The sequence below is a fragment of the Sylvia atricapilla genome, chromosome 2, assembly GCF_009819655.1.
Source record: "Sylvia atricapilla isolate bSylAtr1 chromosome 2, bSylAtr1.pri, whole genome shotgun sequence".
In the NCBI taxonomy this organism is placed as follows: Eukaryota; Metazoa; Chordata; class Aves; order Passeriformes; family Sylviidae; genus Sylvia; species Sylvia atricapilla.
The window spans coordinates 20,044,011-20,067,532 of record NC_089141.1 but is presented as its reverse complement, the minus strand read 5'-3'; the positions used below and the strand labels follow the sequence as shown (position 1 = coordinate 20,067,532).

Here is a 23,522-nt window from a genome sequence, read left to right as displayed (position 1 = left end):
CATTTTCTAGTCAGTGAGGTTTCATTCTAATCCCACGAATGTGGCTCTTCTCCCGCTCGCTTTATCTTCGTAACGAGCCGAGCAGCCTCCTGCCAGACAAAGGCAGGTGGATACAACGTCCTGCTAGCAGCCAAAATTCAGCGTCACAAGTAGTTATTTCAGTTTATTTTGCTCAGTTAAAAACAGAACTATGAAATGTTTGGTACGTTTTATTTAGCAACATACAAGGAACAATATAAACTGCCACATAAAACTCGACACAAAATGGCTGGAGGATCACCCCACTCCCTCCCTGTTGAAGTTATTTATTCCAAGTGGTACGTTTCTGTGGAAATTTTGTGCCAGAGAGCTTGCTGTATGCCAGTTTATACCGCTGCTTCTTGGTAATCTGTGTGGTGTAAGAAACTCACAAAGTGCTCCAATTTTGAACTTGTTCTAACTGTAACTTCCTAAAGGTGTTGTGATTTCCCCAAGACGAGTGTTCCACTGAAATGCAAAGCACCCTTTAGAATAGATGGAGAGCAGGTATCTATAGAGTCAGGATACAAGTCCATTTCATAAAACTCTACTGACAGGTCACCAATTAGGATGTATGATGGACAAGAGAAAACACACAGTATAAGCTAAACATGCAGAGTGCCCTTTCCACTGCTCTCTCCCAGCTCTGTGGCTTCCCCACACTCTATTTCAGCCCAAAGGAGCTTAACATTAGCATGACTGACCAAGCCCAAATCACAGTTTGAATTAATGAATGCAGATATAGTTTCCTTCATGCCAGCACCACATGAGCTCTGCTCCCAGTCACAGCAGCTGTAAAGTGTGTTTTTATAGGCTCTAAGGCCTGTATACTAATATATGCTTAGGCGAAAAGAAGTGCCATGATTTACTTCTACCAGAAAAGTATCTCTTCACCTCTGTTTTGTTGTTCCCTTCCTTTTCACTCCTTCCTCATTTCCCTCCATCACTGGAATGGACTCAAACAATCGTCTGTTACTGGAGAGATTTGAACCTCTTCCATGCTCATTGATTTGCAGCCCCATTCTTCATCCTGACACTAAAACGTTTAGGAAACAAGGGCAAGAAGATGAAAAAAGGCCAACAGAATTTAGGACTAATTGGTAACATAGAGGACCATACTTCTATTTCAAAGTGGCCATAAATTCATTCACCCAGATGATGTCTGATAATTATCATGACTGACAGCTTCTTTCAGAAACTGTTTCATTTTGGTTCTCTTCACTCATCCTATGGATCTTTTTTTGCAGTAATCCTTTCCAAAGGATTCCAAAGATAAGGCTGAAGGTGTATTCAGAAAAAAAATATTCTAATAACTTTGTACAAACTAATCCTCACAGTCTCTCTGTGAGGTAAGCATATATTAACTTTCATTTTTACATACAGGGAATGGAGGCACAGAGAAATGTCTTCCCCATAGTTAGAGTAAATCAGTGACACAGGAAAAATTGCAGTTAGTACCTGCCTTTCCACCTGCTGTAGAATTCACCACACCAGGCTGCCTCAAATAAAAGTGAAATTAGTGTATTTGTTTTTACTAAGGAAACAGTCACTTAGATGGCAGTAGACTATTTTTCCCCACTGAAAACCTGAGGATCTTCTCTACATGAAAATCACTTCACAAAAGATATGGTTAAATATTAGGCTTTATGGTGGGTTGCTTCTAGTAAGCCATGCAGTGTAGAAGATGAAGATTTTTAAACAGAAACCCCAAGACATCAGAATGTGTACATGTTCTTATCTACAAGCACCTTGCACCACAAGGCCTGCTTTTCACTAGAGTTACTTGCTCCCTGCACTAAGTGTCCGCAGCAAACCCAGACAAGCCTGCTTAGCTGCCCCATTCTTAGGCCAAACCAGTAATACATTGCAGGATCTCCAAAAGCAATACAAGTATTTCAGTTTCATCTACAGAGTGTTGAAACCATGACTATACAAGTGATCACATTTCTATCAATATTAGAACTCAGAAGAATTTTAGAATAAACCAAAATGATGCATCTGGAATACAAGTTAGGATCCTTCTAAGGCCATACAGGATCCCCTTTCTCAAACTGCAAATACCAGCACCCCTTAGAGATCAGACTTCCCCAGCCTTAAGCCCCACTGCCCTTTTGCAATTTGGCCGTCAGGACAGTGAAAGCATCACATGTGGGCACATCCAAGAAAAGGCCAGTGCAGGGCACTGCCTTTCCACCATCATACATGACTGGAGCAGCACAGGGACCCCAAGTGAGAGTCCTAGAACAGCCCAGAGTCCCAAAACTGCCCAGAGAACTCCAGCTGACATCAGATTAAACCAGCATTTGTGAAGAGACTTACCAGTGTCTCTCTGGTAATCTCCAGCTCTGCTCCTGCTCTGGAGTTAATGCCTCACAAATAATTTTACCTTTATATAGTGTCAAACAAATGTACTTTTTTCCCTACACTTAAACCTATCCTCAGATGAAATGAATATTCTTAGGCGAGGTTCTGGATCAGAAAGTACAAAAGTAACATTGTTGGTTGTCAGTAGTGGAAGCCAAGCAAAATGGGTAGTTTAGGACTGACAGATCAAAATAAATGTAGAGGAATTTTTTTTACTGTGGATTATTTCTCAATAAAAATAAAACCATGCCAGTTTTACAACTCTGGTAGTTTCTTTGTATCTGAAGCAGCAAAAACAAAACAAAATCTTCAGAGAAGTGTTAGCAGATGTGGGTCCATCCTGCCTGCTTAGTGAACTAAACAGAATCCAGACTCCCAATAGACATTTCTCCAATGCTGCTGAAAACTGTAACTCACCATCAGTCTATCATCAACTCCAGACACAGATTAAAAAACAATCCAAACAAAAAAACACCATTAGCAAAACCTGCTTGAAATGTTTTCTCTCAAGGCTACAGAAAAATTAGCCAAATTCTTCATTCCACTAGTAGTGAAACGCCCCCCATGACAACAACTGTGATCACATTATTTCCAGTCTACTTCAAGTCCTTATAAAGTCACATTTATTTAGACTTAGCACATGTGGTTTCCAGTGATGTTTCTGGTTTAGGCTCCAGTTTCTCTGGGAATTCTAGTTTTTCACAGATTGTCTCCTTCATGGGTAGATACTGACAGATCTCGTTAGGTTCTGTGAACAGCGAAGGTGGAACGTTCTAAAAAGCAAAAATTTCACGTGAAATGAGTGAAAGAAAAGAGGGGATAAGAAAAATTATTCCAACCCCAAACTCCTACACACAATTAATTTATCATTTATTGGATGTAAACACTGCTAGAGGCAAACTTTTTAGAGGCAAAGGAAAAATAAGGGAGAAGGAACGGTATAAAAAAAATGAAAGTTCAGGCATTTGTCACAAATAAAAATCAACAGCTGCAACTCTAAATGAACCACAAATTATCCTGAGCCATTACCAGAGTTTTAAGGTGACCAATTTACCTCAAATATTTGAGAAAAACTGAGAGAGTCTATTACCAAACAGATCCTAACCTCTAATACTACTTGGAAGCACACAACCAGCCATGAAATTTAACACCATGGGACCTGGAGTACATGAGTTTGTAGCTGAACAGTTCTATGAAAAAATAAAATAGTAAAACATTTTATTAGCTCAATAGTAGAAAAAGTTACTTAATCCCATGTCTTGTCATGTGATCTGAGCATTTAGAAAATGCAAATCTGCTCTAAAATCACCAAAACAAAACCTGCATAAGCAAAACCAATTTTCCTCTGTATTAATTCCAAACTGTACAAAGAAGGACTTAGAAACACAGTATTTTCTATGCTGACCATAAAACTAAAGAGCAGACAGAAGGAAAAGAAACATCCAATACCTTTAAACTTGATATTTTGCTTTCTCTGGATGTGTATTCTCGCAACATATAGGTCTTGTCAGCCTAATGGAAAAAAGCAATCATCTGGTATCAGTACAAACTAAGCATTTAAAATACATTGAATTTAGTAAGGATTAGAATTTGGTTGACCACCTATTTTCATCTAGGAGAAGAAATGAACATTAAAGTTTGTGAAGACAGATGATAACAAACTTTTTTTTCCAAAAATCACCTGTGTGCATGCTTCAAAAAAAATTCTATGACTGAATATGCTAACTAATCTTTATTCAGCTAGAACTACTACACATCTACACAGAATTACCATACCACAAATCTTAACATCCTGTGTTATTTATGAGATAACATAACTCAGTGTACAATGGACAGTTATTTGCAAGTTACACTTGCAGTCCAATTCTGTTAGGCAAGACAAAAATAATGTACTTGGAGACAAGACAGTAATGAACTCTAGTTACTGTTGCCTTATTTTTCCTCTTTACTTTCTTCTCTGATCTGTGACTGTCCAATATATTCAAATAATTACATCACATGAAGGGTAGCCTACTCTGCTCATACACCATGGCATCCAGCACTAAGTTGCCTGCTCAGCACCACCACAATAATAAAATACACTCAGAAGTTTTTATGCCCCCCGAACATCAGTATTAAATTAGAGGAATATCACTAGGTCACTGGAAGTAAAATGGCAAGGGAACCTCTGTAAAATAAATCATGATGGAAAGTAAGGGTTTATACCTCATGATGAAGCCTTGTATCATTCATCCTGATGAGGACCCCATCCACTCGCAGGAAGAACCTCAGCAGCACAAAAAAGCTGGAAGGCATAACTCTCTGCAAAAATAAAGATCGCTCATTCAGCATTTCACAAAGGCTTCCTTTAAGCATATATTTGTCTGCATCAGATATTCACAATGGAAGACAATATGAGAAGTTTTAAAGAATGAAGTCAAAATCTGGGCTGTTGATTTGCTGCAGCTATGGGCAGACAGTGTCGCAAGGGACTATTTAGGCAGGATGCAGAAGGAGGGGAAAGACTGTCCCCTGGAGCAAATGACAGATGGCAAAGGTCTCAAGACACCACCATTTCCAGTAAGGTCATATTTCTAAGAGCAAGGATGAAGAAGTTTGTGCTTTGAAGTTTAAATCCCAGAAGGAACAACATGCAAAAAGCAGCTGTGTTTTGCCAACTGAGTCCCCAGGTATCTTTTATACACCTCCCAATACTCACTACTTTCACACTCAAACTTGATACTCCATGATCATGGAGCTCATCTTCAAACAGGAGGACTTCTTCAAAAAACATAATTTGTTCCCTGGCTTTCAATTTCTCTGTATTTATGTGTTCTGTTGTAGGAACAACCTAGAGAAAAAGATTAAGAACAGTTAGCATATTAATTTGTTGCCAAACTACATAAAGTTTGTCCTGTTATTTTGAATTCTACAGTTCAAACAGGAAAAAGCTTCTAGGGCACTGTGCTTAAGACACCCTAAATTTCTAAGAGAAAAAGTTAAAATCAAAGTTTTCAAGAGTTTCTTCTTGGAAATAACATGAGGCAAAAGCAAAAACTGAGAGTGGAAAATTCTGAATAAATTTCTCTCTGGGTACAGACTCAGTAGAGTTTCAGCCGCAAACAATTCTGCTCCCTTTCTTTCAAAACATTTGAATATGTCTTGTGTTTAACATACGTATGGAGAAGTTCAAGTTTATAAAGAGATTTCCATGCATTTAGCACCCCTAGCCCATGACACACTTTGAAAAGGATTCTAGTAAAGCCCAGAATGGAAATCAATACCTATATGTTTTCTACCTCATGGTCTCCATAGACACTTCTGGTGTCTAAAGACTATGGACCAACATTGTTTATTTCTATGTTGTAGTTTTAATTCCAGCAACTCAAATGATGTCTAACTAAAGCAATTCTAGTGAATTAATACAGATTATCTGCTTAGTAGCAAGCAACCTGTATGCAGTAAACAGAAGCTGGGAACTTCAGTCTTATTTTCACAAAAATAAAGACATGGGAGGGCCTGTGAGTTTAAATATGAGGAGTCACTGTTGCACAAAAACATCAGGCCACTGAAAGCAGCCAGGTCGGAAAGCAGACAAACATGCAAGCAGCAGAGCATAAAGGCACTACAAGAATGACACAGCTGATAGTTCTGCTGTATGTGAGCAGCTCATGGCCCCAGAGCAGCCCCCAGCAAGAGCTGAAGCCTCCCACGTGCTTTAATCCTAAAACACTTCAAGACACCACCCACCCCCGTTATTAAAATAAGCCATGATTTGATTAGGATAAAATCATGAGCTGAGAGACATGAGAAGCCAAAATTACACTTTGAAATCATAAATTACAATGCTCAAAAGATTTTACAGAAGCCTACTGAAGGGTAAATGACAGCTTTAAAAAAAAGATTGACTGAAGCAAGATGCAGTCAGCAATTAACAAGAAAAAAATTATTACCTTTAATGTTGCACTATCTCCCAGCAAAGTTCCTTTGTAATCTGTTGTGTAAGTCCAGTCATATGGCTTGACAACTTCCTTACTGTGCTCAGTCTCACTCCTCAACAGTGAAAGAGAAAACAGCTTTGAAGTAATTGCTTTGTAGCAATTCTCAAAAAATTACAACCTCACATAAGACTGTGAGGTTAGAATTCCCACACTGTTCCTAAAGAAAACCAGCAGCATTGTCTGAGCTGCAGTCAAAATGTCAAGACTTAATCATGGTTTCACATCTGTTTCCATAATAACTGGGCAAACAATTGTGAGAACTCTCTATCTCAGTTCTATGACTCAAATTGAAGATTTTCATGCAATATTGTTGAAAAAAAAAAGTATTTCAAGATCAATTTTTCTTTTAAGTAGGCAGAAAGTGATCTCTTGACAACACACAGCAATCATTAGCACTGCGATTTAGCTTAGTTTTCATGACAACTTTGCGTTCTTTCTGTGCTTTATTTCCAGGCGCTCTACCACTAATCCAATCTGGTAAATACTAAGCATCACCATTAGTTCTCATGCATGGTAATTGTTCTACTTTACTCCTAATGCTAATATTCTAAACATTTACAGCACTTTGCAACCCCATACAATGCAGTCTCGTAGTGCTGAAGGCCCTATGAGTTTGAATAAACAGAAACAGCATTAAGTCATGTTAAACTTGAAGTTTACTTTAAGAAAGCCACGACAGCTGAAAAACAGAACTGACCCAATTTAACAGAAAGCATGACGACAGCAAAGAAAAGTAAAGTGACTTCTGTGATCACATGCTGTATCTAGGGTAGAACCAAATGCAACGTGGTCCTCAAGAGTTCAGTTTGTTCCTTTAATGACTGTATGACAGTTTCATACACAACACCACCAGTACTTGCCCACTGGTGATAAAAATACTGTACCTGCTCTCCTGCCATTCCTCTGCACAAGCGACTTTGATCATACCTTGACAATTATTGACACATTTTAAAGCATCTATAGCATTGAACTCAATTCCAAAACCATGGTCATGCTGTATTCTTAGGACATTGTCTCCAAACATCATCTCCGGCAGGGAAGGCATGTGTAATTCGTCAGCCAACCTGCAAAGAAAAATAAAAGAGGCACCAGTCAGCTACAACTCAGTGAAAGCAGTCCCTGTTTTGGAATAAGGACTCTTTAGAGCAGGATAACTTAGAAGACCCATCATCAGTATGTTCTGTGAGACTTTGTTGTTTTCACAGGTTAATAATTTCACCTGAAATGCACAGTCATTGATCCAAAGTGACTTTTTCACCAAAAAAGTATTCCTAAAACGTTCCTTTGCCATCAGGCTCAGACAAAATTCTCACACATGAGGAATCAAGAGTATCTGAGAAGCATGCAGAAGAAATTTTCCACTTGTGCTAGCAAATCCCTGCATGATCAATGGACCAACTTCAGCAGGTGCTCAAAGAAACTTCTAGGAACAAGGACTCATCATGAGCAAGTCTGAATTCACTGCACAGTGGTCAGTACCCCCAAATTTCGAAGCCTACAAAAAAGATGCTTAAAAGATGCTGGTAGGATATGTAAAAAGTGCAGAAGACACTACTGTGCTCTACTACTTTTTCAAGCTGGTTGAAGACACATACTGGTACACTTCCTAAACTCTTCCTCCCTACCTACCTGACTTACCAAGATCAAAAAGGGATACATGACAGCTGGAAAGAAAGCTTTAGGAAATACATTCATTTGAGTGAGGGGAGGGAGAAGAGTGTTCTAATCATAATGTTCACATTGATAACAAAGCATTCCTGACCAAAAGTGGTTATTTCTGTAACCCTGAATACAAAAGAACATTGTTAACCTAACTAAAATAAAAATAGTAAACTCACTATTCATTCAGACCTGGAGAATAAGATCCTACTTTTTCCCAGAGAAGGCAGAATAACATTATGAACTTTTCCATTTCATCAAGTGTAGGAACCCCTGACCTGCAAAAACCAACCCCTGCACAGAAAAGAATTCTTGGATATGGCACATTTAATCCTTCTCCTTTCCACACAGGTTGCTGAGGGACTTTTGAAATATATATATTTGCCAGAAATAAAAATCCTGTGGATACTAATAGTGCTCCCCAAGCAATAAAAAAGACAAAATGAGTCACTGTGACTTTGTTGCATGTCCTACAATTCGTGTCAGCCCATCGATCCAGCCTGTCCAGATCCTTCTACTGAGCCTTCCTACGTTCCGGCAAATCAACACTTCCACCTGACTTGGGATCACCTGTGAACTTACTGAGAGTGCACTCAATCACCTTGCCCAGCCCATCAATACAGCTACTGAACAGGACTGGCCCCAATACTGAGCCCTGGGGAACACCACTGTAATTCACCATCACTCTCTGAGCTCAGCCACCCAATGTTTCACCCAGCTAACAGTGCACCCATCCCAGCCATGAGCAGCCAGTTCCACCCAGAGAATGCCTCATTAGCCTCAGAAAAAGTAAAAGCAAGATAAATGAAAGCACATTTAACAAGACTAATGAGATTCCCACGTGTATTGAAATTTATTCCAGAAAATGAAACCGAGAAATATCTGCCAAATCCATCTGCCCCTAAGGTCAGTTATGGCACAGCTGAACTCTTCAGTTCCACATTAGCAAATCTGACTTAAGTACTTGATACTGATACAGGAACATTTCCTCCAATCATTTCACTGGACTGAAAATTCCTACAAGAAGAGAGCAAAGTATAAATTTTTAATTAAAACCACTATCTTAAAACACCTATTACCAAGACATGACATAAGACATTGAAAATACCCTTTTTTAAGAGTAATTAAGAAAATCAGACTTCTAATTAGCAGGTCTCAGTTCACAGACATCCAAAGATCCAAACCCACTGTAATCGTACCATCACAGAATGGTTTGAGTGGGAAGAAACCTTAAAGGTCAAGTTCCAACCCCTCGGCCATGGGCAAGGACACCTCCACCTGACCAGGCTGCACAAAGCTCCATCCAATCTGGCCTTGAACATCTCCAGGGATGGGGGATTTACAGCTTCTCTGAGCAACCTATTCCAGTGACTCATCATCCTCACAGTCAGGACTTTCTTTCCTAAGGTTCAATCTAAATTTCCTCTCCTTCAGTTCGAATCCATTCCCCCTTGTCCTCGTACTACACGCCCTTGTAAAAAGTGCCTCTTTATCCTTCTTGTAGGCTGCCTTCTGTGGTCATTAAAACAAAATTCTGGAAATCGCCTGTAACCCAAATGGCCCCAGTTTCTCCAGCCAGAGAATCAAGCTTGAAGAGAAGGAACAACTCCGGTTCCCCTTATAACTGGGCCGAACGTGGTCTCCCCCACCCTGGGAAGGCTCTGCGTTTCTTTCGCAAAGTCACCCAATGCCCCCAGCCCCTCGCTGTGGCGGCCAAGCCGCAGCCCCGCGATGGCTCCCCGAGCAGCGGGGACAGCGTGCGGGGCTTCCCCGAGCAGCGGGGACAGCGTGCCGTGCAGTGCAATGCTGTGCTGTGCAGTGCTGTGCTGTGCAGTGCAATGCTGTGCTGTGCAGTGCAATGCTGTGCTGTGCAGTGTTGTGCTGTGCAGTGCAATGCTGTGCTGTGCAGCGCTGTGCAGTGCAGCGCTGTGCTGTACAGTGCTGTGCTGTGCAGTGCAATGCTGTGCTGTGCAGTGTTGTGCTGTGCAGTGCAATGCTGTGCTGTGTTGTGCTGTGCAGTGCAATGCTGTGCTGTGCAATGCTGTGCTGTGCAGTGTAGAGCTGTGCAGTGCAATGCTGTGCAGTGCAATGCCGTGCAGTGCAATGCCGTGCAGTGCAATGCCGTGCAGTGCTGTGCTGTGCAGTGCTGTGCAGTGCAGTGCTGTGCAGTGCAATGCCGTGCAGTGCAATGCCGTGCAGTGCTGTGCTGTGCAGTGCTGTGCAGTGCAGTGCTGTGCAGTGCAATGCCGTGCTATGCTGTGCAGTACAGTGCTCTGCTGTGCAGTGCTGTGCAGTGCAATGCCGTGCTATGCTGTGCAGTGCTGTGCTGTGCAGTGCTGTGCCGTGCAGTGCCGTGCCCCCCTGCGCCCCTGGCCCGGAGCCCGCCCCACCTCTCGGCCTGCGCCGACTTCATGATGTGCGTCCGGGCGGCGCTCAGCTTCCACGGCCCGAAGGTGAAGTCGCGCCGGCTGCTCTGGAAAACGGGATGCATGGCGGCCTCCTGTCCGCCGAGCAGAAGGCGGGAGCGGCGGGAAGCGGCAGGAGGCGGGGAAGGGGCGGCGGCGGCGGCAGCGGAGGCGGCGGAGGCCCTCTCTTCCGTCTCTTCCCGCACCGCGCTCAGCGCAGCGGCGGCGCCCCCGGAACCGCTCCCGTGGGTGTTTCCGCTTCCCGGGACGCGGAGGCCCGGCGGCGGTGGAATCCTGGGATGCGTCGGGAAGAGCGTTGCCAACAGGGCGGAGGGAGCGTTGCCAACTAGAGCTGAGGCATGCTCAGCTCTAGTAACCCCACATGTGCAGTGTTCTGTCCTGGACAGGAGAAACGTGGAGCTCCTGGAGCGCGTCCAGCGGAGGGCAACGACAATGATTGACTGAGGCATCTCCGTTCGGTGAAGGGCTGAGGGAGCTGCGCCTGTTCAGCCTCGAGAAGAGGTGGCTGAGAGGGGCCCTCATCAACGTGTACAAATATCTGAAGATGGGATTCCAAGAGTATGGAATGTGCAGATGACTTTACTGTGCCGATGACTGAGCATGGGAACAGGTTGCCCAGAGAGGCTGCGATGCCTCCACCACTGGAGATAATCCAGACCTGTCTAGACACAGCCCTGTGCCGTGTGCTCTGGGGTGACCTTTCTTGAGCAGGGAGGTTGGACCAGATGATCCACTGTAGCCCCTTCCAGCCTACCCAGCCTGTGATTCTGTGAGGTGATAGGGGGGCAGGTGGATGAGGGATGGGGATCTACACTTCTCTGTGCTGCTGGAGCCACCATGAGGAGAGTGGGCTCTCTCATCTCCCCTGCCCAAGACAGAGATCAAGCAAGCTCACCCAAGCCTGTGTTCCAGTGAAGCTGGGCTGCAGAAGCCAGTGGGGAATGTTTGTGTACCCCACAAGTGCTTGTGCCTCCAGCCACTTCCCCATGGGTACCTTGCCAAGAGCAGTGGGACAGCTGGGTAGGAGCGGTTTTGAGGAGCTCTGAAGCCTCTGGTGGCCCTGGACTATCTCCATGGCCACACTCAAAGTTGCAGCAAGCATTACGTGACTCCATCACATAGGTTTCCTGCTGCCATGTGCCATGTTAGATAGTACACACGCGTGTGTGCACACAGAGTCACATCTGGGCAAAGTTAGAAGGGGCCACTAAGGATCATCAGGTCCAACTTCCCTGTTCAAGCAGAGTCATCCCTGAGCACATGGCACAGGATTGTGTGTAGACAGGTCTGGAATATCTCCAATGAGGGAGAGTCCACAACCTCTCTGGGCAACCAGTGCACAATCACTTGCACAGGAAATAGGTTCTTCCTCACATTCAGGTGAAACTTCTGTGCATCATTGTGGGATCTCTTGTGCTGGTTCGATATGTTTTTAAATGCTGTCTAAAGATGGTCTTTTTAAAATGTGGAAGTGCAATGGCGTGGAAAGCTTAAAAAAAGTCCTGTAGAAAAGTATCAGCAGAACTGGTTAAAAATGCTACATCAGCTTACTATTCCAGCAATGGTGGGTGGGTGCTTGTCTTGCTTTTCTGCGTCATCCAAAGAGCAGACGTAAGTCCCTATGGACTTCCTGGCACAGGAGCAAGACACACAGTCCCGCTCCTGTTGGAGCATGGGAGCGAACTGAGGCAGCAGCCACGAGAAAGCTGATGTCCACAGCATTAAAAACTCCACGGAGCAATCGAAACACAGCACAGCTCACATCAGGGCTGTCACTCTTCGCTCAAGGGCGTTGCCAGGGAAAGGCAGGAACTAGGGATGCAAAAGCACGGCATTTAACTATTGTTCACCCTTTATACTGTCACCAACATCCGATGACTCGCTTCAGATGTGCGTGCGGGAAACCTCTTCCACAAATCTACTTTGTGTTACTTTTAATAGTGTTTTGGGGTCTCGGAAGTCTAGCACTTAGGCTCTACGACTACTTGGCACTACGAGCGGGACCAAATCACTTTACCTCATCCACGTGAAGTACTTTTCCCCCCTCCTTTTTAACCGAGCTCCCGGGAAGTGCGCGGACCGCCGCGGGGCGGCCCCGAGAGCACGGCGGGCGGGGAGGGGGCGCGGCGGGGCGGGACGGGACGGGACGGCGGGAGGGGCAGGCACGGGGCCGGGGCAGCACGGGGCCGGGGCCGTGCCCATGGCGGGGCAGCCTCGGGCCGCGGCGGCTGAGCGGCATCCCGGGCGCCCCAAGCGGAACGCCCCGCTCCGGCGGCGGCGGGCGGTGAGTGCGGAGCCGGGGAGGGGGCAGAGGCGGCGGGACCCGCTCGCCGCCGGCGGGGTGGGGGGAAGGCGATGGATGCCCGGGGCGGAGGACGCTGTTCCAGCCCTTTGTTCGCTGCCGGAGGGAGCGCAGGGGCAAAATGGCGAAGCCCCCCTTCCCCACCGTATTTCCAACTCGGTTCCACCCGCTTTGTGTGTGCGGGAAGCCTGGCCGCGCTGCCCGCGGCCGGGATGGGATGGGAGGGAACGGGACGGGATGGGACGGGATACTGTCCCGCCTCGGGTAGCCCTGCCCCGGGAGAGCCAGCTCTGCCAGAGGCCGCTTTCCCCCGCAGGGTGCAGCAGGGCCGGGAGAGGACCCGAGCGCCAGGTGCCCCGAGCATCGCTAGCGCAGGGAGCGGCCGCGGGGCTGACGCCGCCTTTCCAAAACCCGCTCCGGCCAGAAAGGGTTGGAAAGGCACACAGAGGTGGTGCCGGCATGCTGAGAGAGAAAGAAACTCGAGGGGAAGTGTTTTTGCACAAATCCTCAGTCAGAGGCTAGGGAAGAGCTAAGTTTTGTTTTTACAAAGCATGGCCCAGTAATGTCTTCAATTATGTTCTTAGGAAAGTACAGATAAAAATGGAAAAATTTTAGGCGTCTTTCCAGACTGACAGTGCTGCCTAATGCCACAGCAGCCACGCAGATGGAAGCACTTCTGTGAGTATTCCCGGCTGTCTGGGACCCATGTCTGGCACAATTGCAGAATTAGCTGAGATAACTTTCCTGAGTCCCTTCCCAGAAGTGCTAAAATCAACTTTATATTCATTGGTGGACTCTTTTACTTTTTTTGGTCTGCATATTTGCATTTTTTTGTTGTTATTGTTGGTTTTGTGTTCATGATACTGTCCTGCAGATGGGTGAAGGACTGAATGAAGTAGGTAGTGGATGCCATTTGGGGGCAGCAGGGAAAAGAAGAATTGCTAAGGAATGAAAGAAATAACAAGGTTTCACAAAATGAGGCTGTGAATCAATGGGATGGATGCTAACAGTGAGAAGTCAAGGATTAAAGATTCTTGAGCATTTCTGTAGCATGGACCTCATCTTAATGCAAGGAAGTGTCTTTCAAACCTCATGTACAGAAAGCCAGTTCCTCCAGTCCTTTAGGGTATTAGCAATAAAATGCAATCAGCACTGTAGCTAAGGTGATTATGCACATGGAGAAATGATGTTGGGAGAGTACATGCAGTGGTCCCCGAGTCTTTGAATGTTACTTAGCAACTGTTAAGGAAGAGTCAGCAGGGTATGACTAGCCAGGCATCCATAGACCATTGGCAAATGCTGTATAGGCAGAATACAAGGTCACTATTGGGACAGGCAGAATTTTTTTAAAAAGTGACTTTCTTTAAAGTAAGAGGAAAAAAAGACTGATAGTGACATTCTTGTTTTTCACAGCCCGAATGAAGGGGCTGTGTAAGTAGGACTTAGAAACAAGTAAGATCTGTAGGACATTTTAAAGTAAAATGTGCCTATTTTCTTTCTTATTTCCCCCCTTCACCTCTTCATGTCTTCCCTGTTCTAGGTTTGGTGTTGTCCTCTTCAGTATGCCCACAGGCATTTTACTGCCCCTTCACTTGCCCATCTAAAATATGCCGTTTCCTGCATACTACAGGTAAATTTTAACAAAGGCAAAAGGGCCTCCAGTCATTGGAAAGAGTTTGAAGAACTATTACCTGAATGTTTCTGAGCACTGTTCTGCTTCTAGCTGCTCAGTATGTCTTGGCTGCTCCAGGTCTGCACGCTGTGACCATGAGCAGCAATTCCTCCCTGAGCAATGGGAAGGGCCTGAGGAACCTGACCACGGAGGAAGATGGGGCAGTCAGAGTCACCGAGTCCATTGCTATAATTGTCATTGCCATCTTCATCTGTTTGGGCAACCTGGTGATTGTTGTCACTCTGTACCGCAAGTCGTACCTTCTCACCTTGAGCAACAAGTTTGTGTTCAGCCTGACTCTCTCCAACTTTCTGCTCTCTGTGCTGGTGCTGCCTTTTGTTGTCACCAGCTCCATCAGGCGAGAATGGATCTTCGGCGTGGTTTGGTGCAATTTCTCAGCCCTGCTCTACATGCTGATCAGCTCAGCCAGCATGCTCACCCTGGGACTCATAGCTATAGACAGGTAAGCTGCTCTTTGGTAATGAATTGTCTGCTTGTAAACAGATTGTCTGCTTCTCTCACAGAGTAACTCACTGCCTGTTCATAGAGTTCAGAAGCACTGCAGAGGGTACCTTGGTGTACTGCTGGAGCATCATTTTTATTTCAGCCCCTCATGAAATTTTGATGTGGAGCAAGAGAAAGTGATGTCATCAGTAATGGAAAACGCAGACATTTAGCTCAAGTATTTTAAAGCTCTTGATGGCATAATAACATACTGTTTGATAAACATGAAATAGTGACTTAAAATTCCAGATTATACCTTAAGCATACGGTCACACATAGGAACAGATTTAAGGGTTGCATGTGTGCCTTCAGCCAAGTTTTACAGTCTTGATACTGTAGCAACAGTATCTGTTGCCCAGATTTGAGCTCTACCAACAGTACTTTTTACTGCTTTCTCTTTGATTAATGGCCTTGTGCTACAACTGTCTAAAATCCACTAAGGTTTCACTGGCATAACTGTTCCTGCAAGTTCAGCTTTTAGGCTCAGTGGTTGGGAAGAAAAGATCATAAACAAAGTAAAACTTTGTAAAACCATAGAACTATTTGGTATGTCCCCAAGTTGCAGACTGAGACCTCCAGTTGCTCAGTTTGGTTCTTTGTTGTTTTTATAAAGTAGCAATGCAATGGCATTTAGACTTTTAATAATTTCCCTGTGTAGTATCAGTATCAAGAAGTAGGTATGCAGTGATACCTACTTTTACATGTAACTGGTTTTAGAAACAGAGTTTCTGAGCCTGTTTGAAGAAAAAAGAACTCGATATTAACATCATTAAAGCATGTTCTTTTTTTGTATGTTTTTTATGCTCCTTTGGACTACTCTTGCCCTGCAGGTACTACGCTGTGCTGTACCCGATGGTTTATCCGATGAAGATAACGGGCAACAGAGCAGTGGTAGCTCTTGTGTATGTGTGGCTGCATTCCCTTATTGGCTGCCTCCCTCCCCTGTTTGGCTGGTCCTCTTTGGAGTTTGACCAGTTCAAGTGGATGTGTGTGGCAGCCTGGCACAAGGAGGCTGCCTACACGGCCTTTTGGCAGGTCTGGTGCGCGCTGCTGCCGTTTGTGGTCATGATGATCTGCTATGGATTCATATTCCGCGTGGCAAGGATTAAGGCCCGCAAGATCCACTGTGGGAGTATTGTCATTGTGGAGGAGGACTCGCAGAGAAACGGGAGGAAGAACTCCAGCACCTCCACGTCCTCCTCTGGCAGCCGAAGGAACGCCTTCCAAGGGGTCGTTTACTCAGCCAACCAGTGCAAAGCTTTCATAACCATCTTGGTTGTCATCGGGGCTTTTGTCATCACGTGGGGACCTTACATGGTGGTGATAACATCAGAGGCACTTTGGGGTAAAAACAGCATTTCCCCTGCCTTGGAGACACTGGCTACATGGCTGTCCTTCTCCAGTGCCATTTGCCATCCGCTAATTTACGGGCTATGGAACAAGACGGTGCGCAAGGAGCTCCTGGAAATGTGCTTCGGGGATCGGTATTACCGCAAGTCCTTTGTTCAGCGGCACAGGACATCGAGGCTCTTCAGCATTTCCAACAGGATCACAGGTAACATGTGGCTGCAAAAGACACTTCCTTAACGCCACCAATGTTTGGAAAGTTTTAGGGCTCTGTAAAGAGAGCTGGATGTTTCTGGAATTTTCAGCAGGCTTTTATCAGTCAGGCTATAGGCATTTGAAAGAGAATTTTTCTCTTTTTTTATAGTTAACATATTTCTCCTGCCGTAGTAAAACTTTCTCCAGAAGGGAAGACTTAGTGATGAGGTTAATAAAAATAATTTATTTTCATCTTTCTCAAGCATTTCCTTTCGTGTGCCTTCCATTTTCTGTTGCCCAGATTTGAGCTCTACCAACAGTACTTTTTACTGCTTTCTCTTTGATTAATGGCCTTGTGCTACAACTGTCTAAAATCCACTAAGGTTTCACTGGCATAACTGTTCCTGCAAGTTCAGCTTTTAGGCTCAGTGGTTGGGAAGAAAAGATCATAAACAAAGTAAAACTTTGTAAAACCATAGAACTATTTGGTATGTCCCCAAGTTGCAGACTGAGACCTCCAGTTGCTCAGTTTGGTTCTTTGTTGTTTTTATAAAGTAGCAATGCAATGGCATTTAGACTTTTAATAATTTCCCTGGTCATATTCAAAAGTTTCCAAAAAGAGAACATCTTCAAGGGATATTTCATGCAGAGGCAGGAACTGAAATTATTTAATTGGGAAGGATGATCTAAAATATAGAAGGAACATGAGAGCAGCAAGGCGTCCATTATCTTTTTGGCAACCTGTGAACACTGGGAGAGACTGTCATGTAAATGAAAGAGTTACGGAGTTGTGGCCACATCATAAGCTCCAGGAGCTTTGGCAAGTCTGTGTCCAGGAAATGCTATGGATTAATACATTGGAAACTGAGGTGGGGAGAGAAAAGACAGGATTTTTTTTTTCTTTTTCCAAGCAGTAAACTTGAAGCTGTCAGCTTCTTACCAGATATCTTAGCTGGAGGCTGATAGGGAGGGGAAAAAGACCCCCAACAAACTCACAACAAAATCTTAAGGTGGGATCCAAAGCAGCACCTTCATAAAGATCCCATGATCTCCTCCCTTCTTGTTTTGGAGATTTGAAAGAAGTCGGGCATCTCTGTGCCCTGACCTTGCTCATAAGCTTCTTCCCATAGTAATGGCCTGTCACAGCTGCTGGTGGCTACCAGGTTATTCTCTGTCTAGAAGATACCTGGCAAATCTCCCCATCCATGTGAGAGCATATGCTTGGTGCTCAGCTTGTCTGGCTGATAAAACACACACAGTTGCAACAAGAGTGGGAAGGAAATGGTGCAGAGAGAAAGGAGACTTGAGTTTTCCAAACCTGAGAGCTGCTGACTGGATTTCTAAGATGGGAAGTCCAGAATCTAGGATCTTTGCCTCAGCAAGGGTCAGTTTTATATGCAGAATAATAAATAAGGCAGTAGAGTGGGTATTACTGGAAGAGGTTTTTACCGTTGCGAACTCCTTAACCATTCACTGTGTAACAAAAACAAAACTTTCTTGCAGATTTGGGACTATCTCCTCACCTTACTGCCCTCATGGCAGGTGGGAGGCCACTGGGGAACAGCAGCAGCACAGGAGACACAGGTTTCAGCTGCTCACAGGATTCAGGTAACTGCAAGTCTGTTGCTCCCTACTTGGGCAGAAGTTTGCACTTGGCAGCAGTCTCGTGGACAGCCAGTGTTTACACCCACAGATGTCTCCTGGTGGACTAATGACATGAGGCATCTGTTCCAACAAAACTGCTGCAGTTGCTTTTTTCCTCCCTTGCTCTTGATAGATTTACTTGCAAAATGCTGCTTATGGAATGGTGACCCTTCCCTGGTTATGTGTCCTGGGAACAAGACTCGCTGCTTTTTTGCCCTTCTCCTTCAGTTTCTGTTGTGCTTTGGAGACTTTGTATGCACAAGGAAGAGAGCAACAAAGTGCTGTGAAGAATGGGCTTCTCTGTTTCCCATTTTGTAAGAAACTTTGTCTTGTTCGTTCTGCAGTGTAAACATAAACACTTAGGATGGCTTCAGCTTATGATTCATTACTACTTAAGATCTCTCAATTGAAGATAGTTTGGAAAAGAGAAAAAGAATTCTCATGGTAATTTTCTATCCAGACCTGTTGCTAGATTTTTCTGGGAGTGAACTCAGCTACCAGTTCTTAACTGCAGTAGTTATTTTAGAGAGTATTTCTGCTCTAGAGACACCAGAGGGTGATGTTTTAAAGGTTGCTTGGTGTAAGGGATTTATTTCCTACTTTTGTAAAGGAAGTCTGTGGAGCTGGGATTTATTTCTGGTAGTTGTTTTGTGCTGGTAGTTTTTTTCCTGTTGTGGATATTCTGCAGTTGTATGTGATAAAAGGAGAGCAGCCTCCTGGTAAACCTGCCTCTGTTAAGAGGATGTAGTGTTACCATCTTGTGACAGCGTTTAAGCAAATGAACAAAACTATAGCGATACCGAAATGCTGTTAGAACTGCCACTGCTGGTTGAGGAGGGAGCACAGTCCATAGCCTGGGAATGGATATACAGTGATCCAGTGTGAAATGCTGTTTCACTTTGGATGCGTTTACTGTGAGTTACTAAGGAGCAGAAGGATGCCTTAGTCCCTCTTCCATGTTGCTTGCTGCATGTAGTACGTGATCCTGGGGCCTGTGATGCCCAGTCTCTAATGAGAAGATTTCCCAATCTTTTCAGTGAAAACTGACCTCGTTTTTTTCCTGTGCAGTGCTTAATTTGAGCTCAGATTTACTCACAAAAGCTGGGTTCAGACATCTTTTGAAGGAACTGTTGAAAATAGGCTGAAAACTTTTTGCCACCATATTGTATTCCCAGTGTCACTGTTTGAGTTGAGGGCTCTTGCTCTTTCCAGGAACAGATACAATGCTGCTTGAAGATTACAGCTCAGATGGCCCTCATGCCCCACACTGCATCTGTCCGCCTCGAAGGAGGAGTTCAGTGACATTTGAAGATGAAGTGGAACAAATTAAAGGTGAGTGTAAGGGTAAGTATGAAAATGCTCAGAGTCAACTATATTGAATGCTCAAGAAGCTTCCCATGACCTTGAGAATTGTCTTGAAAAGTATCTGAGCACTGCTTGCCTTGACAGACCTGATCATTCATGCAGGTACAACAGAAGGCAAAATCAGGTCTTTCTTCCAGATGTCAAGTAGCAGCAGGCAAGGACAAGAATTGGAAGCTGGGACTCCCTGCATATATATAAATTAAATTACATAGCAGTATCCTCTCTGCAATTCAATTCATCTTGGTGGCTGTTAACAGTCTGTTTTTTGTTTCTTGGGGAATATATTTTCCTGCCCTCATATTTTGATTGCATTATACCCATGTTTCTCATTTACGGAGTTCAGTGATCTGAATATAATTTCATTCTGTTTCATTTACTTTTTTTTACTTAAATTCTACTTTGCTTTACTGGGTGTGTTCCTCAGCAGATATGGGTCAAAAACAGATGTACCACCTGCAATTTTTTCAGTCAACTTGTTTGTTGATTCAGGGCTAGCAGAATGTTGCTGTGATCATCTGTAAAATGTCAGAACATTAATTTATGCTGATAGTTACAATAATTTCAATAGAAGACTTGATAATAACAACTGAATTTTCTAAACTACACCATTGTGGACAGGAGAAAAATGAGCAGAATGCCTTTAAGCATCAAGTAATAATAAAACCTGAATTAATGAGAAAACTCATTCTATTGGATTTTTAAACATCTTGGCAAAGTTCCCTTTTGTCCTCTTCCCAGCATGAGATGAATATTTTTATGTACAGACACATTAGCTTACATTTCCCACTATCCTTCTGAGTGATTATGCAGAAGCAGACATCTAATTTCTTGTGAGAGTGAAAGAGGGAAGTCTCAGTTCACAAGTCCCCACAGGTTTAGCAGTTCTCCCTGGTGAGCCTCAGGGTTTTCAGCATCCCGGAGGCTTTGAATTATTTCAGCAGTCTCACTGAAGAGTTACATTTAGGATGAAGTCTTGTATTGTTCAACATGTTGGTGGGTAAAGAGGTGTACAGGTGCTACAAAAAACAGCTGCACCAGCACAGATTATCCCAGGTCACTCTGAAGCTTTGTGTTTATAGAATGGTGTAGGAACCCCAAGTATTTTTGGTAAATATTTTGCAGAGGGAATGATCATGCCTTTACAACAGGATCTGTATTAGTTTTCAAGCATTTGCACAGCCATGCTTACCAACTGTTACCTTGGTTTGTTCTTTTTTCAGAAGCTGCAAAGAATTCTGTTCTTCATGTAAAAGCTGAAGTCCATAAATCTCTGGACAGTTACGCAGCCAGTCTGGCCCGAGCTATAGAAGCTGATGTGAAACTCAGCCTGTTTGGGGAAGATGCTTTACCAGGAGCCCTGTTCCCCTTGTGGACTGTGGCAGGAGGCAGTGGGGGCTCCCGGCGTGGTGCCAGGCCCCAAGCCAGCCAAAGACTGAAGCTGCAGAGCATCGATGAAGGGAACGTTTGACCATGAGCACTGGAGTAGGAAAACAGAACGAAGCCACTAAGCAGGGCCACTGCAGCTGGTAGTGTTTCATCAGGACCAGGACTCCTTGTCTTGTTTCCAGTGTTTTTTCAACACCTGGAAACAGCTGGGTTCTGGTACTTCAGAATGCATCAGCATTTTACAGCAGTGTTTGTTTACTGGTTTGGGTGCTACTGACTCTTCTGCCACATCATTATCGCGCAGTGCATAGGAATGCAGGGCTTGGTTTCATTGACCAGATCATTAGTTGAATCTTGGGTCCATTACTGGCCAAAGCTGATACAGGAACAAAACAGAAAAGGTATGTGCAGTGTTTAATTCGTTGTTCCATCCATCCTCTTCTGACTACCAGGATGAATCAGTTGAAACTTGATAGCTTACAGGAGCTTGTGCATTGGATAGTACATAAAGCCTTACTGTCTCCAACTCTCTGCTGAGGAACATGGACTTCACTAAGGGCAAAGCCTGAACTTTTCAGAGAGCTCCTGCAGATTATGGTCCTGCTTACCTTTGCTGGGGAATATTTCAGTCTGTTCAGCCATCAGAATGCCAGATCTGACATTAGACTATGCTTTGCTTCAGCAGCGTGGGACACCAGCTCCTCTGGATGTAATGAATGGGAGTAAAAATGTGCTGGGAACAGCACAGAGATGGGATTTGAGGAAATCATTAGTGAAGAATTCTTAGTTTATCTGAGAACTTCAGTTCATGTCCCTGGTTTTGCTGTTAAAGGGCAAAGGGCACTCTGTGGCTCTGCTAGGCTTAACAGAATATAAATAAGATTTTACCACTTCATATTCAGGACTCATCTTCTAGAGAGAAGAGAGTTAGCTGTTGGTTTTTTTTTTTTTTTTTTTTTTTTAAATCATGAGGGAATGTAATATTTAAGCTCTAGTTACCTCAGTGCTTCTATTTCTTAAGAGTATTAATTCATTAATCTCAAAAATAAGACCATTTGGCACTTATATTGCACTTTGCATGTTCTTAAGCACTGTACAGACATTACCTTGTTAGGCCTTTGTGAGAGGGTTGATCAGCCCTGCTTGCCAAAGAAGGGGAACTCAGCACAGCCAAGCTGCTGGCAGTGAAACAAGCTGCAAAGGTGGGAAGTTTTGTAAGGAAGAGGGATGATGTGGATCATTCAAGTATATCCAGCTTGAGGAACCTTTCTGTGCCTTCCTGGGCAACCCCCTTCCTTAATTTGGGGGGGTTTAAGCCCTGCCTTACCGTGTATTTCTTAGGGAGACATAAGGATAATTCTGTGGGGTGTGTGTCAGTAGCAAATGGACTGAAGGACCAAGGATTTGCATTTGTTTACTCTGTGTCTGCTCCTCTGTGCCTCTGTCTTTCCCCAGAAGCGCTTTGTATGAGGTTTTGCTGCAGATTGTTTGGAAATTAGGAGCAGGATGTTTCCATCTGGGCAAAACCAGGGTGTACACTCATCAAGTTTTGTCTTTGTGCTACTTGCTCAGAGGCACGGAAGCCAAGTGATGAGAGGCAGAGCCTCAGTCTAGTACTGTATTTAGACATCCTATTTGTCTGTGTTCCCGACTCAGAGATGTGTTTCAGCACAAGCTTATGTCCATCTCTGGATAAAGCAACTTGACTTTCTGAATTAGCCTGAATCCCATTGTGTTCTCATGAAAAATATAACTGCATGCTTAAAATTCAGTACATGGTTTGCTGATTTAAGAACAGGCTGTTACAGCAAGAACACTTAAGCTCCAGTAAGATGGCTCTTAGCATAATGCAGGAATAAATCAATTAGTAATGGTGAGGTTCTAACTCTTGCATTTTGTACTTCTAATGTGTTAGAGAAATTGCACCTGTGGGCACTCGTTAAGAAAAAAAGAACCAAAAATCCCAATATTCGGCGGGAAGTGCCCTGCAGTGAGGTCATTATTGCCACCGTTAACATTACCATCACCATGGCTTGTATACTCCACACTCTTTGAGCTGTACACTTGCCTGGAAGTATTTTGTCTGAAGCCCTTTTATTCAGTACTCCTGCTTGAAAGAAGTTGAGCAGAGTCGTTGAATGGCAGAGGGGCACACACGAATATGAATGCACTGTGGAGGAGTAGGTACTGGCCCAAAACGCTCTGTGTTTAGGAGAAAAACTTCCAAAGCACGTGTGAAAGCACAAAATCGATAGTTTTGTGTATGAAGCACGTTTTTCACACAGGTACTGAGACAAATGCAGCCTTCGAGTAAGTCGGGAGGGTTGCAAGAGCTTACACCGTGGCTGAATTCGGCTGCCAGTGTAAATGTTGTTCATATTTTTGTACACGCGTTATAACCCTTCCGTAACAGTCCTTATCGGAGTCGTTTTCTCACTTGACTTGCCGTTAATAAAAGCAGTAATTGAGAAATGCACACGTTTTGTAAAACTGTATTTCCCATCTTAAATACATAAGAGAAAAAAACCCAACTCATTTCCAGTTCCTGATGATCTGTGGTGTTTGTACTGTTATTTCAACTTACATTCCTTTTTCACTATTTTACTTTTAAACGCGTGTCCAGCAGGCAGGATGAGCCTGGCAGGGGCGGAGGCGGGAGG

At 44.1% G+C, this 23,522-nt stretch overlaps 2 protein-coding genes across 2 annotated transcripts; one reads left to right on the top strand and one right to left on the bottom strand.

Moving 5' to 3' along the window:
• Positions 1–193: 193 nt before the first annotated feature.
• TIPRL (TOR signaling pathway regulator) lies at positions 194–10,757 on the bottom strand. Its single transcript, XM_066340930.1, has 7 exons — positions 10,412–10,757; positions 7,247–7,426; positions 6,315–6,414; positions 5,081–5,212; positions 4,588–4,683; positions 3,832–3,894; positions 194–3,155 (listed from the first exon to the last, which is right to left on the bottom strand). Exons 1-7 carry the CDS (start codon positions 10,510–10,512, stop codon positions 3,006–3,008), a joined length of 822 nt encoding a protein of 273 aa, XP_066197027.1. The 5' UTR covers positions 10,513–10,757; the 3' UTR covers positions 194–3,005.
• Positions 10,758–12,627: 1,870 nt separating this feature from the next.
• GPR161 (G protein-coupled receptor 161) lies at positions 12,628–23,393 on the top strand. Its single transcript, XM_066340928.1, has 8 exons — positions 12,628–12,731; positions 13,334–13,427; positions 14,290–14,379; positions 14,473–14,884; positions 15,756–16,480; positions 17,971–18,075; positions 19,324–19,443; positions 20,697–23,393. The coding sequence occupies exons 2-8, from the start codon at positions 13,394–13,396 to the stop codon at positions 20,942–20,944; spliced, it is 1,734 nt and encodes a 577-aa protein (XP_066197025.1). The 5' UTR covers positions 12,628–12,731; positions 13,334–13,393; the 3' UTR covers positions 20,945–23,393.
• Positions 23,394–23,522: the final 129 nt, after the last annotated feature.

What these genes read in the sequence shown, in the direction of transcription:
- TIPRL (XM_066340930.1), bottom strand. Translation starts at nt 10,512, where the DNA reads ATGCATCCCGTTTTCCAGAGCAGCCGGCGCGACTTCACCTTCGGGCCG. An exon ending in GAGATAGTGCAACATTAAAG is followed by an intron (nt 5,213 to 6,314) that starts GTAATAATTTTT and finishes CTTTTTCTCTAG; the next exon opens with GTTGTTCCTACAACAGAACA. An exon ending in CAAGTTTGAGTGTGAAAGTA is followed by an intron (nt 4,684 to 5,080) that starts GTGAGTATTGGG and finishes TTATTTTTGCAG; the next exon opens with AGAGTTATGCCTTCCAGCTT.
- GPR161 (XM_066340928.1), top strand. Translation starts at nt 13,394, where the DNA reads ATGCCACAGCAGCCACGCAGATGGAAGCACTTCT. An exon ending in ACGCAGATGGAAGCACTTCT is followed by an intron (nt 13,428 to 14,289) that starts GTGAGTATTCCC and finishes TCCCTGTTCTAG; the next exon opens with GTTTGGTGTTGTCCTCTTCA. An exon ending in CCGTTTCCTGCATACTACAG is followed by an intron (nt 14,380 to 14,472) that starts GTAAATTTTAAC and finishes TTCTGCTTCTAG; the next exon opens with CTGCTCAGTATGTCTTGGCT.